The sequence below is a fragment of the Nycticebus coucang genome, chromosome 12 (genome assembly GCF_027406575.1).
Source record: "Nycticebus coucang isolate mNycCou1 chromosome 12, mNycCou1.pri, whole genome shotgun sequence".
NCBI lineage: Eukaryota > Metazoa > Chordata > Mammalia > Primates > Lorisidae > Nycticebus > Nycticebus coucang.
In genome coordinates, this window is record NC_069791.1 from 8,502,673 (window position 1) to 8,517,566 (window position 14,894).

The 14,894-nt window shown below is 54.0% G+C and overlaps 1 protein-coding gene across 3 annotated transcripts; it reads right to left on the reverse strand.

Annotated features, from left to right (window-relative positions):
* Positions 1 to 8: 8 nt before the first annotated feature.
* Positions 9 to 14,624, reverse strand: GLI1 (GLI family zinc finger 1). 3 transcript variants are annotated; one of them, XM_053556228.1, is made up of 13 exons: positions 14,568 to 14,624; positions 13,327 to 13,456; positions 10,454 to 10,601; positions 10,134 to 10,226; positions 9,673 to 9,868; positions 9,280 to 9,424; positions 8,863 to 8,952; positions 8,634 to 8,771; positions 8,173 to 8,322; positions 4,931 to 5,095; positions 4,246 to 4,476; positions 3,013 to 3,280; positions 9 to 1,958 (listed from the first exon to the last, which is right to left on the reverse strand). In XM_053556228.1, the coding sequence occupies exons 3-13, from the start codon at positions 10,551 to 10,553 to the stop codon at positions 214 to 216; spliced, it is 3,321 nt and encodes a 1,106-aa protein (XP_053412203.1). In that variant the 5' UTR covers positions 10,554 to 10,601; positions 13,327 to 13,456; positions 14,568 to 14,624; the 3' UTR covers positions 9 to 213. The 3 variants fall into 3 exon arrangements, with proteins under 3 accessions (XP_053412203.1, XP_053412204.1, XP_053412202.1); XM_053556229.1 differs by lacking the exons at positions 13,327 to 13,456; positions 14,568 to 14,624 and adding an exon at positions 13,679 to 13,996; XM_053556227.1 differs by lacking the exon at positions 14,568 to 14,624 and having other exon boundaries at positions 13,327 to 13,579.
* Between the last annotated feature and the right edge of the window lie 270 nt (positions 14,625 to 14,894).

Here is a 14,894-nt window from a genome sequence, read left to right on the forward strand (position 1 = left end):
CAGCATTCTTTCTGATGCAGTTCCTTTATTATCAGGAAAGTGTCATTATCAAATTCCTCCCCAAAACATGTACAGACTATATACAGCCCTCAACCCATACAAGATCCCTGGGGTATCTTGTTCAGGGAGCTACTGCTCCTCACCCTGACTTCTCTGAAGGGATGGAAGCTCTTTAGGAAAAGTAGACCTGTGACAGACAAGGTTCCTCACTCTCTAGGCACTAGAGTTGAGGAATTGTGTCTCCCCAGGCAGGGATCTCAGTAAGACACTCATGTTGCCCACAGCCATGTTGGGGGGCCCAGAGGGAGATGGGGTGTGTTCAGAGCTGCCCTCCTGATCCTGGGAATGGGGAGGACTCAGCCCCTGGGCCTCATCCAAAATAGCCACAAAGTCCAGCTGAGTGTTGTCAAGATCGAGAGAGTCCAAAGGATTACACACCTGCCCTTCAGGAGGGGGGTACAAAGCAGGACCACCTCCTGGCCTGCCTACTTCAGGATGGCCACAACTGGGGTTGGTGCCCCCCACCTTGAGGGGCCCATAACAAGTTGGCAGTGGAGGCAGAAGTCGAGGTGGTGCTGCTGCCCTGTGGGAGGCCCTGTATGCCCCCACCACAAAATTGTCATGGCATGGAGAAGGGGTGGGGTAGGAGCCTGATTTGTGACTGGGCAAGTTGGGTGCAAAGCCAGGTCCATAAGTTGTGACTGGGGCTTTAGCAGGGTTTGGGCTAACCTGGGAACCCCCCAGAAACTTGGGACTCTGGTAGGGAGGTTCTTGGACTGGGGCATCTCCGCTGCCCCCACCCTCCCACAGCAGCTCCTGTTGAGACTGAACATAATTACACACAAGCTGAGCCTTGAGTTGTCCTGCAGACTGGGCCGGGGAATCAAAGTTGAGGCCAGGCCTGGATTCTGAAGGAAGATAACTGGGGGATGGCTGGGCATAGGGGCCTGCCTGGGGATGCTGGGGAGGAGAGAGCTGGGGGTAATGGGAGAACAGAGGCTGTGGGCGAGGAGGCCCCTCACTGGGGTGGGCATTGAGGCAGGGTGCCGGTCCTGTGGAGTCAGACCCCACTGGGCACCCCTGTTCCGGCTTGACCTGCACTTGTCCATAATGTTCAAGTCTAGGACACTGGCTGTAGGCTCCACCTAGAGCCTTAGGGCTGGGGTACAGCTCAGAGTGGGAAGGGAACTCACTCCACGTTTCTGGCGGGAGGTCAGGATATGAGATCTGCTGGGGACAGGGATTGGGGCTATAGTTGGGGGGTGGACCAGGCCCCAGGGGCAGGGAGCCTGGACCCCTAGCTCCATAAGGTTCAGCTGCTGCCCCCTCAGGTCCTCCATATCCCAGAGTATCAGCAGGTGGGAAATCCATATAGGGGTTCAGATTACTGCCCATCATGGAGGTCACAACCTCTGGCTCCTCCCTTAGCCCTCTAGTATCCATGGCAACATTCTCAGTGATGCAGGGGGGCTGTGGTGAATAGACAGAGGTTGGGATGTGGGAGTCAAAGTTCCGTCCTCCCTCTGTCACAGTGGGGGGAGTGTGGACACAACCCAGGCTCTTGAACCGCTGGACTCTGGCTGGAGCAGGGTGGTCAGCAGCCCGAGCTGGGTCACTGGCCCTCCGGGTGACCCCTGCATTGGGGTTATATCCTGGATACTCAGCTCGGCTTCTCCAAGGAGGTGCAGGAAGACCCCCCATCCGATCCAGGCTGGGTGCTGCAGTGGGTGGGGTACCACCCCCTCTGGCTGAAGCGTATCTTGCCCGGAGCAGGTAGTGCTGGGCAGGCGTGAGGCCTGGAAGTACGGATGCTCCATTCTCTGGTGGGGAGCCGGGGGGGAAAGGGGAGGCCAAGGAGGAGCGGCGGCTGACAGTATAGGCAGAACTGATGCTGCTGGAGCTGCTGCTGCGGCGATCAAGCGATACTGGGGGGCCCAGACGGCGTGACACGGGGGTACCTGCAAGTGACAGGGAGAAGAGGAGAAAAGGCAAGGTGGTCTGAATCTCACTCTGCCTCCCCCATGTAACAGCCTTGTCCTGGAGTCCCAGGGATAAGTTCTTTATCCCTAAACACTCAGTTCTATGTCCTACCTCTCCCCATCCCTATTCTACTGCTGGTCACTAGAACAGTGGTGACAAGTCATAGAGGTTGTGTGCTGCACAACCCTGGGGAACAGCCCTTCCTTCCTTTCCATCCTTTCCTTCCTTCCTCTTTCTTTCGTTTTTCAGTTTTGTCCAGGGCTGGACTTCAACGCGTCACCCCCGGTATATGGGGCTGGTGCCCTACTCCTTGAGCCACAGGCGCTGCCCTCTCTTTCTTTTTTGACAGTCTCACTTTGTCACCCTGGCAGAGTGCTATGGCATCATAGCTCACAGCAACCTCAAACACTTGGGCTTGAGCAATCTCTTACCTCAGCCTCCCGAATAGCTGGGACTACAGGCGCCTACCATGATGCCTGGTTAATTTTTCTATTTTTGGTAAAGATGGGATCTTGCTCTTAACTCAGGCTGATCTTGAACTGACCTCAAGCAATCCTCCTCCCTCAGCCTCCCAGAGTGCTAGGATTACGAGTGTTGGCCACCAAGCCCAGACAACAATTTTCTGACAAATGGAAAGTGTCTTGAGGAAGGGGGACCTAATTCTAACTGTAAAATGGTGGCATATGGCAGCCCTGAAGGGTGGCCTCCTCTTCCCTTTTTTTTTTAGAGACAGAGTTTCACTTTGTTGCCCTTGGTAGAGTGCCGTAGCATCACAGCTTACAGCAACCTCCAGCTTTTGGGCTTAGGCGATTCTCTTGCCTCAGCCTCCTGAGTAGCTGGGACCACAAGTGCCCACCACAATGCCCGGCTGTTTTTTGTTGCAGTTTGGTTGGGGCTGGGTTTGAACCTGCCACCCTCGGATATGGGGCTGGCGCCCTATTCACTGAGCCACAGGCGCCACCCCGGTCTCCTAAACCTCAGGGACCATCCAGATTTCAGCCCCCAGCAAGACCTCCCATACCCAGGTCTCACCAGTGTGGGACAAGCTGGGCAGTTTTAGTCCCCGGGTCCCTATGGGCCGAAATTGATGCAGCTGGTCCAGTCTGAGGTTCTCAAGGCGGTGAAGAGTAGACAGACCGGTGCTGGCGATACAAGGCCCCTCATCCAGGCTGGAGAGGTCCTCGGTGCTGCCCCCTGCATTGCCAGTCATTTCTACACCACTGTCTGTATTGGCTGCACTGCCTGCCGGGGAGTGGTCACTGCTGCAGGATGACTGGGCCCCAGGGCTGGGCTGTGGCTTCTGTGGAGAAGATGAGGGCTGAGGACAGCTCCCCTGCCCACTCCCTTCCCCATAGCTCCCCCAATTCATTCCCTGAGTCCCAGAGAATGCTGGAGCCAGTGGAGGCTTATAAGCACAGAAAGGGCTGAGCAGGTAAGAGACTGGGGCAAACCAGAAGACAGATGTTTGAGAAGAGCCAAGGAGGGAGCACAGACTGCCTGGGTTCAAATTCTTGTTCTTAGTTCTATGACCTTGAGCAATTTCTCTATGCGTGGGTTTCCACGTCTAAAAATGTGGAGAATGAGTCCTTTTCTTATGAAGTTGATGTGAGGAGTATGTGAAATGATACTATGTACATGTAAAAGGCTTGGAACAATATACTAAGTGCTATTTAATATTTGAGCCTATTAAGTAATTTTTTTTTTTTTACCAGTTCCTGGCTGGGTTCAAACCTGCTACCGTTGGTGCATGGGGCCAGCACTCTAACCATTGAGCTATGGGTACCTAGCCAATTTTTTTTTTTTTTTTTGAGATAGAATCTCCCTTTGTTGCCCTCAGTAGAATGTCATGGCATCATAGCTTACAGCAACCTCAAACTTTTGGGCTCAAGTGATTCTCTTGCCTCAGCCTCCTAGGTAGCTAGGACTACAGGTGCCCACAACAACGCTTGGCTATTTTTAGAGAGAGGGGTCTCGATCTGGCTCAGGCTAGTCTTGAACCTGTGAGCTCAGGCAATCCACCTGCCTCGGCTTTCCAGAGTGCTAGGATTACAGGCATGAGCCACTGAGCCCAGCTGAACCTATTAATTAATAACACCAAAATCCCTAGATTTTGAGTAGATCAAAGAGCACCACTGGGATGAGAGACAGGAGGATTGGCAACAGAAGAGTGCTTGACATAGCTTGATAGATAGGTTGGGAAAGAACTAGAAAGATGTCAGCAAGAAAGGCTAGGGTACAGAGACGGAGTTGCTTGGGCTGTCTCACCATGGCACCCTCTGGCACAGCCAATCTGCTCTCCTCCCTGATGAGGCCTCCTTCTCGCTCCCTCTTTGGCTCCACTGTGGAAAGCGATGGTGCCCGGGGCAGGGGGCCATCTCCACGGTGCCGCTTGGTCACATGAGCATCAGGACCATGCACCGTCTTGACATGTTTTCGGAGTGAGCTGGGATCTGTGTAGCGTTTGGTGCAGCCAGGGAGCTTACACACGTACGGCTTCTGTTGAGTGGAATGAAAACAGAAAGCAAAGTGACTAAAGCAGAGAATGCAGAAGGAATGGGAAGGAATGGCAGAGATGAGGCGGGTAAGGGAGGAACACTTGGTGCCCAAGAAAGGAAGGAGGATGGGGGCCATTGGGTGGGAGTAAAAGATGTAGGGATTAGGGGAGGAGTAGGAAGACAGCCCAGGCCTAGGAAAAATGAGGAGGTGATTTTGTGGAGTGGTCAGGGGTCTTCTACAGACTGAGTCTGTTTTAGGTTTGCCCTTTGACTAGAGGTAGGAGGGGTGGCAAGTGGAAAATTCTTGGTTCCAGGAAGGCCTTCTGTGGGTGAATTATTTCGGGAGGGAGAACTCACCTCTGGAGAGTGGGTATAGGCTAGGGGAGTTCTTATGGGATAGTCTCCCTGATAGATGGCTTCTAAAATGGGGAGGGTCTCTTAGTTGGGGCATTCACCTCATTGGAGTGGGTCCGATTCTGGTGCTTGGCTCTGTCACTGGCATTGCTGAAGGCTTTACTGCAGCCCTCATGTTCACACATGTATGGCTTTTCACCCGTGTGTGACCGCAGGTGTGTCTTCAGGTTTTCAAGGCGTGAGTATGACTTCCGGCACCCTTCAAACTGGAGGACATGTGGGGGAGGTCAAACAATAGTCTCAGACATGGAGATTAAAGGAACCCTAAATCTTCACAGGGACATACATCAGAGAATATAACTCAAAATGGAAAGGCACTGGGGCTTCAGGAGAATTCCATAAATTGGGGGATAAGTGCAGGCAAGAGTTGGGGGATGCTGAATGTGGTGGCTCATGCCTGTAATTCTAGCACTCTGGGAGACCAAGGCAGGTGGATCACCTGAGCTTAGGAGTTTAAGGACCTGGTTTCTACCAAAAAACAAAACAAAACAAACAAACAAACCAACAACAACAAAAAAAACTAGCTGGGCATGGTGATGGGTGCCTGTAGTCCCAGCTATTCACTAAGGCATGAGGATCACTTGAGCCCAATAGTTTGAAGTCGCTGTGACCTATGATGCCATGGCACTCTACCCAGGGTGACAGAGTGAGACTCTGTCTCATTAAAAAAAAAAAAAAGGCGGGCGGGTGGCGCCTATGGCTCAGTCGGTAAGGCGCCGGCCCCATATACCGAGGGTGGTGGGTTCAAACCCCGCCCCGGTCAAACTGCAACCAAAAAAATAGCCAGGCGTTGTGGCGGGCGCCTGTAGTCCCAGCTACTCAGGAGGCTGAGGCAGGAGAATTGCCTAAGCCCAGGAGTTGGAGGTTGCTGTGCGTTGTGTGAGGCCACGGCACTCTACCGAGGGCCATAAAGTGAGACTCTGTCTCTACAAAAAAAAAAAAAAAGCACTCCTTGCCTGTGGCTCAAGGAGTCGGGCGCCGGCCCCAAATACAGGAGGTGGTGGGTTCAAACCCAGCCCTGCCCCACCCCCAAAATAAATAAATAACCAACCTGAGCAAGAATGAGACTCTGTCTCTACTAAAAATAGAGAAACTGGCCTGGCATGGTGGCTCATGCCAGACTCTTAGCACTCTGGGAGGGTGAAGTAGGTGGATTGCTTGAGCTCACAAGTTCGAGACCAACCTGAGCAAAATGCAAGACCCTGTCTCTACTAAAAATAGAAAAACTGAGGCAAGAGGCTCACTTGGAGGTTGCTGTGAGCTATGACACCACAGTACTCTACCCAGGGCGACAGTTTGAAACTCTGTCTCAAAAAAAAAAGAAAAGAAAAGAAAAACTAGCCAAATGTGCCAGTCACAGTGGCTCACGTCTATAATTCTAGCACTCTGGAAGGCTGAGGCTGATTGCTAGATCACAGAGTTCCAGACCAGCCTGAGCCAGAGGGAGATCTCATCTCTAAAAATAGCTGTATTGGCTCAGCGCCTATAGCTCAGTGAGTAATGGCGCCAGCCACATACACTGAGGGTGGTGGGTTTGAGCCCGGCCCAGGCCTACTAAATAATGACAACTGCAACCAAAAATAGCTGGGCATTGTGGCAGGTGCCTATAGTCCCAGCTACTTGGGAGGTTGAGGCAAGAGAATCTCTTAAGCCTAACAGTTTGAGGTTGCTGTGAGCTGTGACAGCACAGCACTCTACCAAGGGTGACATAGTGAGACTGTCTTAAAAAAAAATAATAATAAATAGGGCGGCGCCTGTGGCTCAGTTGGTAAGGCGCCGGCCCCATATACCGAGGGTGGCGAGTTCAAACCCGGCCCCGGCCAAACTGCAACCAAAAAATAGCTGGGTGTTGTGGCGGGCGCCTGTAGTCCCAGCTACTCGGGAGGCTGAGGCAAGAGAATCGCTTAAGCCCAGGAGTTGGAGGTTGCTGTGAGCTGTGTGAGGCCACGGCACTCTACCAAGGGCCATAAAGTGAGACACTGTCTCTACAAAAAAATAATAATAAAAAATAAAATAGCTGGGCATTGTGTTGGGCACCTGTAGTCCCAGCTACTTGAGAAGCTCAGGCAAGAGAATCACTGAACCCAAAAGTTTGAGGTTGGGTGGCACCCGTGGCTCAAACGAGTAGGGCACTGGCCCCATATACCAGGGGTGGTGGGTTCAAACCTAGCCCCAGCCAAAAACTGCAAAAAAAAAGAAAAAAAAAGTTTCAGGTTGCTGTGAGCTAGGAACCACTGCACTCTACCAAGAGTAATAAAGTGAGACTCTGCTTAAAAAAAAGAAAGAAGGAAAGAAAGAAAAAACTAGTGGTGGCAGGCACCTGTAGTCCTGTCTACTCAGGAGACTGAAGCAAGAGGATTACTTGAGCTGAGGAGTTTGAGCTTATGAACAAGGATGACACTGGGCACTCTGCCCAGGGTGACAGAGCGAAACTTGTTTCAAAAAAAAAAAAAAAATCAAATGAGATTTTAGGTCCAAGAAAATGTTTAGTCAATATATTCACCTTTATGCTAACAGTCATAAAAATATAATTTTTCTTTTTTGAGACAGAGTTTCACTATGTCACCCTCTGTAGAGTGCCATAGCGTTACAGCTCGCAGCAACCTCAAACTCTTGGGTTTAAGTGATTCTCTTGCCTCAGGCTCTCAAGTAGCTGGGACTACAGGCGCCCACCAATACCTGACATTTTGTTGCTGTTGTTGCAGTTTGGACAGGGCCAGGTTTGAACCCGCCACCCTTGGTATATGGGGCCGGCACCCTACTCACTGAGCCACAGGCGTCTCCCTCGCCTATTTTTTTTTTTTGTAGAGACAGAGTCTCACTGTACCGCCCTCGGGTAGAGTGCCGTGGCGTCACACGGCTCACAGCAACCTCTTAACTCTTGGGCTTACGCGATTCTCCTGCCTCAGCCTCCCGAGCAGCTGGGACTACAGGCGCCCGCCACAACGCCCGGCTATTTTTTGGTTGCAGTTTGGCCGGGGCTGGGTTTGAACCCGCCACCCTCGGCATATGGGGCTGGCGCCCTACTCACTGAGCCACAGGCGCCGCCCCCTCGCCTATTTTTTTGTTGCAGTTGTCTTTGTTGATTTTAGCTGGCCGGGGCTGGGTTTGAACCTGCCAGCCTCGGTGTATGTGGCCAGTGCCCTACCCACTGAGCTATGGGCACTGCCATAAAAATATAATTTTTAATAATTGTTTATGGAGGAAGGGACCTACAAAGGCAAAAGTCTGCCTTGCCCTCCTTCTAAGGAGAAACTCTGGGATTGGGAAGTGTGTGCCTCACCGTGCACTTGTGTGGCTTTTCACCCGTGTGTCTGCGCATGTGCACCACCAGCATGTACTGAGCTTTGAAGGGCCTCAGCTCCCTGGAACAGCCCCCCCAGTGGCAAACAAACTCCTTCCGCTCTCCATGGATGTGCTCGCTGTTGATGTGCTGAGGGAGAAAATGCAGAGGCTCTCCAAGGGCTCCTCTATGCGCCAGCGACCCAGAACAGACCTTCCCCTCAAACCCCAGTGCTCCTCCTTGGTTCCTTCTCACTGAGGAAGAGGCAGGAAGAACATCATACCCCAGGTCTCCATTCTTCCAGCTCTCTAAGGCAAACTACAGCTTCTGAGCTTCTGCCTGCCTGACTGACAATTCAACTTCAGTCTTCTGTAACCTGTCCTCAGCCAGATTCTGCAATGTCCCACTCAGAATCTCCTACAGGCCCCAGCCAGCCATTCCTGTTGCCCCCTGGGGCTCACGTGCACCAGCTGCTCCTGGGAGTCAAATTCCTGGCTGCATCCATCCCAGCGGCAGTCAGTCTCATACACAGATTCAGGCTCAGGCTTCTCCTCTCTCTCGAGGTCCTCTCGCCCATCTAGCATCCCCAACAGGGGATCCTAGGGCAGGAGAGGCAATCTTAGGCTCACTTGGGTGACAGCTCTTGTTTTGTTCAGGTCCCAGAGGTAAAGCCCCCACCCATCCCCTTACTTGTGTGCCAGTGGAGTTGGGGCTGGACATATCGCCTTCCAAGGGCTCTTCTGGGCACTTGCCAACCATCATGTCCAACTCAGACTTCAGCTTCCCCAGGGAAAGAGGTGAGGGTGATGAGGAAAGGAGTGGGCAGAAGGAAGAGGGAGCCCAGCTAGGTCTTCCTGCCCTAAGGGCCCATCCCAGCAGCTGGAACCCCTGGGTTTGGAAGGGACTTCCTCCTCAGACTGGTGAAGGGATAGGCAAAAGGTGGGAACCCACTTGGAAGTGTCTGATTCAACCCCAAGGAGTGAACCCCAGCACCCATACCTCTACTTCTCTGAACCAAAAACTTTTTTATCCCTGTCCTTCCTTTCCCTTATAAAACCCATCCCTCACCCACCCGAACTAGGGTAATCAGCCATATGGGACTCTCACCTGGCAAGTTGGGGGTGGTCCCCGGGACTGAGGATGAGGCATCGTCCCACCCCGGACAGAGTCATGGGAACCACAGGGCTGGATCCTGAAGGAAGGTGAGATTCCTTTTTGGTGATTCATCTGGGGTGGGAATCCCAGAGATGGGCTAAGGAGGAGGAGAGGAGGCAGTTATTTAAGACTATCAAAAAGTCTCAGGAGGTCTTAGCCTATTCGAAGGGTTTCTGGAAGATCCGGTATTTGAAGTGGTTGAGGCAGTCCTTGGGAAGTACTGAGGGTTTTACTGCCTTTGAAGTGGTCAGGATTCAAATTGGACCATGAGGTTTGGAAGCCTTTAGGCTTCTAAGGGGTTTTGGTAGGAGCTGTAGGGGCCTCTTAGCCCCAGGCTGCCTGCACCTCATGGTGCCAATGGACAGATGGCCATAGGAGCCTCCTGGAGATGTGCAGCGTGAGTTGATGAAGGCCACCAGGGAGCTGGGCGAGGTCCGGATAACCGTCTGCAGGTCCAGGCTGGCATCTGACAGAGGTGAGATGGAGAGTGCCCGTTTCTTGTTTAACTTGACTCCACTCCGGGAAGGAGGAAAGAGTGGGCCTGAGGCAGAGACAGGGCAGGGAGATGTAGTAAAGGGGCCTTCTCTCCGCCTTTGCAACCTGGGGGTTCCCACTCTCAGAAAAAAAAAAAAGATACTTGATTCTGCATTGCCCTACTGATCCTATGTGTGACCTCCTGACAGTACTCTGACCCTTCACATTTCTAAGCATTCCCTCCTCCAAGTTAGATCCCCGGCCCTTCCACTGTCTCCTTCAAACAAGTTCCAGGGGGGCAGAGAAGGAAGAGATGTTGCCAGAGGTCTCACCCTCACTGCAGCTGTTGGTCTCTCTGGCTGGCGCATAACTATGGGGGCTGGACAAGAGGTTGGTTTGGTGGCAGAAGGGCAGACCAGACAGTCCTAGAAAAGAGAGACAGCTGGAATAGGGGATGGGAATGGAGAACACAAGTCTCACCTTAAAACCTAGACAAGACTTGATCCCAGATTCCAAGCCTATCTGATATGGGGCATCAAATCATCTTGTGTATGGGAAATTGGCATGGGGGTTGCAGCTGGGAGAGAGATCCTGGGGCTGAGTGAGAGATCTGCTGAGTTCTCAAGGCACAAGGATTAATATATGTACTGACCTTCTGTCCCCATGCTTGGGGCTCCCTGACTGGGGAGAGGCCGGAGACAGCAGGGCTCACCATAGCTACTGACTGGTGGAGGGGTCATCGAGTTGAACATGGTGTCTTGGATGAGGGTATGTGGACACCGCAGAAGGGGAAGGACGATCTGCAAGTCATAAAGGTGGAGGGAAATAGGGAAAGTCAGATTACAATCTCAGGCACAGAATCCTGGGCAGCACTTCTTGCCCTGTGCCTCCAGGCCCTTTAAGATATCTGCCATGGAAATCAAGTTGAAAAGAGCATCACTCAGGCAGGGACAGGGTAAGGAGAGACACTCCCAAGGAGGCAGAGGCAGGCAGTCTTATAGTCTCCAGGATCTTTTTGGAAACTGGACAGGGGCTTTGCCCAGTGTTCTGTGCGCACATGTGTGTGCCAGTCGGCAGGGGTGTTATGAACAAATTGTGCCTATGTGAATTTCAAATGACCTTAATGCCATGGACCTTCTACTTTGTCTTGTTCTAACCATGGCTGGCTTTGAGGTGTGGGATGGGGAACTCAACGTGGCAAATCTGACTCCAAGGGCTGGGCCCCTTTCCCTCTCCCTTGCTTGCCCCTGCCCCAGACAGCCCATCTACAATCGCTACAGTGTCCAGCAGAGGGAGCACTGGCCACAGCCCACAGAGAGGGCGGCGGGCGAGGAGCGCGTGCGAGCAATTTGCCCGCTTCTCTTAGGCAGAAGACTGGCAGAAGGAGGGTTTCTGGAGGGAAGTCTCCCAGGTCTGTTGAGTACAAAAGATGAAAGTTGGTGTTTTTCTCGGGTAGTTTGAATCCAGCCCCACCTAACCCTTTTGATCTCTGTTTTTGGGGGACCAGGAAAGGGACTGTGAGGAAAGCCTTCGAGAGTGAAAAAACGAAGTCATCAGCTATTAGAAAGTAATAGCGAGGAAGGAAAGGGTACTACTGTCCTTTTCTCTTCTCAAACTCCAATTGGAGTCCATCCCGGGTTTTCCGGTCTCCCAGGAGTGAGGATGGGGTGGGGCGGGGTGGGGTGTAGAACAACCAGGAGCGGGCCGGCCGGCGCGGTGGGTGATCCCGGGATGCTGGGATTTAGGGTGAGGGCGGGGTAAGATGGGGAGCGGAACCCGGACCCCACAACCCAGCCCGAGCCCCGTAGCCTGGGCTGTACCCTGCCTAACTACTCCTTCCCCGGCCGAGGTCCGCATCCGAGACCTCCCAACTCGACCTTGGCACTCATGTTGGGGGCGGGGGGCACAGCTGCCTGGCAGCTGGATGGGGGGACACTTCTCCCTCCTCCTTCCTCTATGACTCACCCAGGGGAAGGAGGCGGGCTTGTAAACGAACCCCCTAAACACTAGAGCCTCCCCCAAATTTGCCTACTCATCTGCCTGCCCCGCGGCCCAGCCTCCAAGGAGCCTCAGTGAAAACCGGGCGACATCCCTTCACGCCCACCGGTGTCACAGCTCAGCCATGTCTCCCCTTCACACTAGTAAAAGAAAAACGTCGCTAACGTTTCCAGCTTCAGCAAAGTTTTTGTGGGGTGTGGGTGAAAGTGCAGGATGGACAGAGAGCTCTAAGGTTCCCCTGCCAGAGCACTCAATTATCGGTGTCTCCCTGTTTTCCTGAATCCTCGCATCCCCGGCTCCCCAACTCCCAGGAGTCGGCTCCGCCCCCCTTCTCCGGGTCCCGCCTTCCCCGCCCCCGTGCCTGCTCGGCCCACCCAAGTCGCCGCCGCAGGCTCTGGCTGCAGACGGCTCCGCTTCCCCCGCCCGACTCGGGAGCCCAGTCCAGCGAGCCGTGGTGGGAGGGGGGAGAGGCGGGACACATTCTTGCCTCCTCCCCTCAGAGCATCCGGAAAGCGGGTAGCGGCCCTGGGGGCCACTATTAGAGGGTAGGGGTCCCCGTGGTGGGGTGTAAAAGAAAGAATTTGTAAACTACAGGGAAGAGAAAGTGACAGGGTAAATAAAATAAGGCGTGTACAAGGAGGAGGGGCCAGAACACCTTAGTAAGTTAAGGGTATCCCAGCTGGCTGCTCAAGGGTTAACCCTTCCAGACCCCCGGGAACCCCCTAGTGACGTCAAGGGCGGGGGCTGAGTCTTCGGGTGGGGATGCCGAAGAGATAATGGGGGGGAGGTCTCTGGACCCCGCCCCCCTAGGGAAAACCACCCTTACTCCGGCCCTTACAGCTCCCCTGGGAAAACGCCAGTCTTCTCCCTCTACCCGACAGTGAAGACCTACCCTATGGAGACCCCAGTTCTCAGCCCCCTAAAACCCTCAGTCCTCAGCCTTTACTTAATCCTGTACCCAAAGCTAGCTAATTGTTTCGGGGTCACGGGGCCTGAAAGAGGATTCAGAGCGGGGACCAAGGGCAGGCAGGGTGGTCTGAGCCAGAGGAGGGGCCTCGGTCCCCAGCTCCCGTTTGGGCGGGGGGCCAACGGGGATACACAAGCTGGCAGGGGCCAGTGGTCCCGCCTAACCCCAGTAGGGGTCTCCCTACGGCTGGCTTCAGCTGCCCTGGTGGTCCAGAGGTCAGAGGGTCAAGACTAGGTTTCCCCAGTTCCTCCTCAGCTCCCATCCCATAGCCTTTGCGACTACGATGTCCAAAATTCATTTGGGTCATTCTAGGGCCTAGACTAGACCTTGGACAGCCCCTCCGCCCCATTCCTCGTCTAGAAGACACTTCTTTGCCCCCAAACACAAGCATCTGTGGGTACATCTGTCACAAGACAGGTCGGGGGTTCGAGCCAAGCTTGTGCCCAGTGATTCTGCTGCCTCACGCACACACCCGTCCCCACCCCACATGGAGCGCCCGACTACGAAGCCCCCTCCTTTCAGAAAACTGAAGTCTTCCTGCCCAGTGCTCAGAGACACACCTGAAGATCCCGCTCTACCCCGCAGATTTCCGAGTAGCCTTCCCTCTAGCCTCTTCGACTCAACCTCAAGAAAGTGAGATGTTTCAAATACGTAGAAGCAGCAGAAACAGACAAAGGGACTCACGGTTGCCTGAGACAGAGATACAGACTGTCAAAAAAGAGAGAGAGAAAGAAGACACAGAGAAAGATACAAATGAAAAATCCTCCGAACTTTCTACTCTCACTCCACTTTCTCCCACCCATTTTGCCTCTGTGCCCCGGGGGCTGGGATGAGTCCCTCGGAAGACGAACGTCCCCTCAGGTCCCCTCCCCCACGGCTACCAGGTGGTCCCCCGCCTACCCCCCTTCTCACCTCCGTCTGGGCGCTGAGCTTGGGATGCGCGGTCCAGGGCTGGAGTCTGGGCTGGGGGGTGTGCGGTGGGGAGGGGGGGCGGACAGGGCCACGGCAGCACAGCCTTAATGCCACCCCCACCCCCCCAACCTGGCCCCCAGCCCTCCCGCCGGCCCAGCCCTCCGGGCCGCAAGCCCGGACCACCCGCGAGAAGCGCAAACTTTTTTTTTCCTTTTGCAAAAACTTTTTCTCGCTCCAGCCGCTGGCGCGCCACCGCTCTTCCCGCTCGCCCCTCACCTCCCTCCTATTTCCCTCCCTCTTGTCCTTCTGGATGATGAGGCCGGGTAGCTGGAAGGGAGAGGGGGTGCCAGGCTTATTGCACCCCCAGGACCCCCAGGATCCTCCCCCTCCCTTGAGGGACCCTGTACTGCCTCCCCCCCCCCCCGCTGAACACGCTGCTGTTGGTGAGCAGTAAATCCCGGCACGGATCCCTGGATCGGGTGCCCCCAAAGAGACCCTGGACCAGAACCAGAAAAACAGATTGAGGAAAATATTGCCGAAGAAGGGGAGACGGGGGGAGAGTTCGTCAGAGAAAGATCATATTGGAAGTAGGGCAGTCGATTCTGATTGGTGCTAACTGAGCATTTGGCCATCCTGCTGTTTATCTGCTGGCCTCCTTCGAATGGAATTTAGAGGGGCTGGGACAAAACTGGGGTTTAGGGCAAATCGAGTTGAGGGATTAGGGGTTCTGGCGGATGGTGAGGACTCTATGGAACATAAGAGAGAGGAGCAGCGGCTGAGGCTGAGTGCAGGATGTGTGTTCACAAAGTCTCTAAGGAACCCTAGATCTGAAGCCTTGCCATCTCCGCTCTCCATTTGGAAGTTCTGAAGACTGCGGCCACCTCGTTACCTCTGCACTGCAGGTTCCCTTTCCGCTGCTCATCAAGGCTTTCTGCTCCCTCTGCTGGCCATTTTGGTACAGGACACCCTCCAGGAGTCCAGGCGAAGGAGACAGGTTCCCTTACAGAAGCCGGATTAGGAGCTCAGGGAGGGAAATGTGTGAGCCCAGAGAAACCGAGAGGCACACCGGCAGAGAGGTAGCGCCTGACAGGGAAGTGCCCTGTCCCTTTAGATTTGTGTTGCCATGGTGACCGTATATTGGGGAAGGGGCAGCTATTTCAATCTCTCTTTCTTGAAAAAAAAAAATGGCGAAAGCATGGTGGGAGAAATGAGCCCC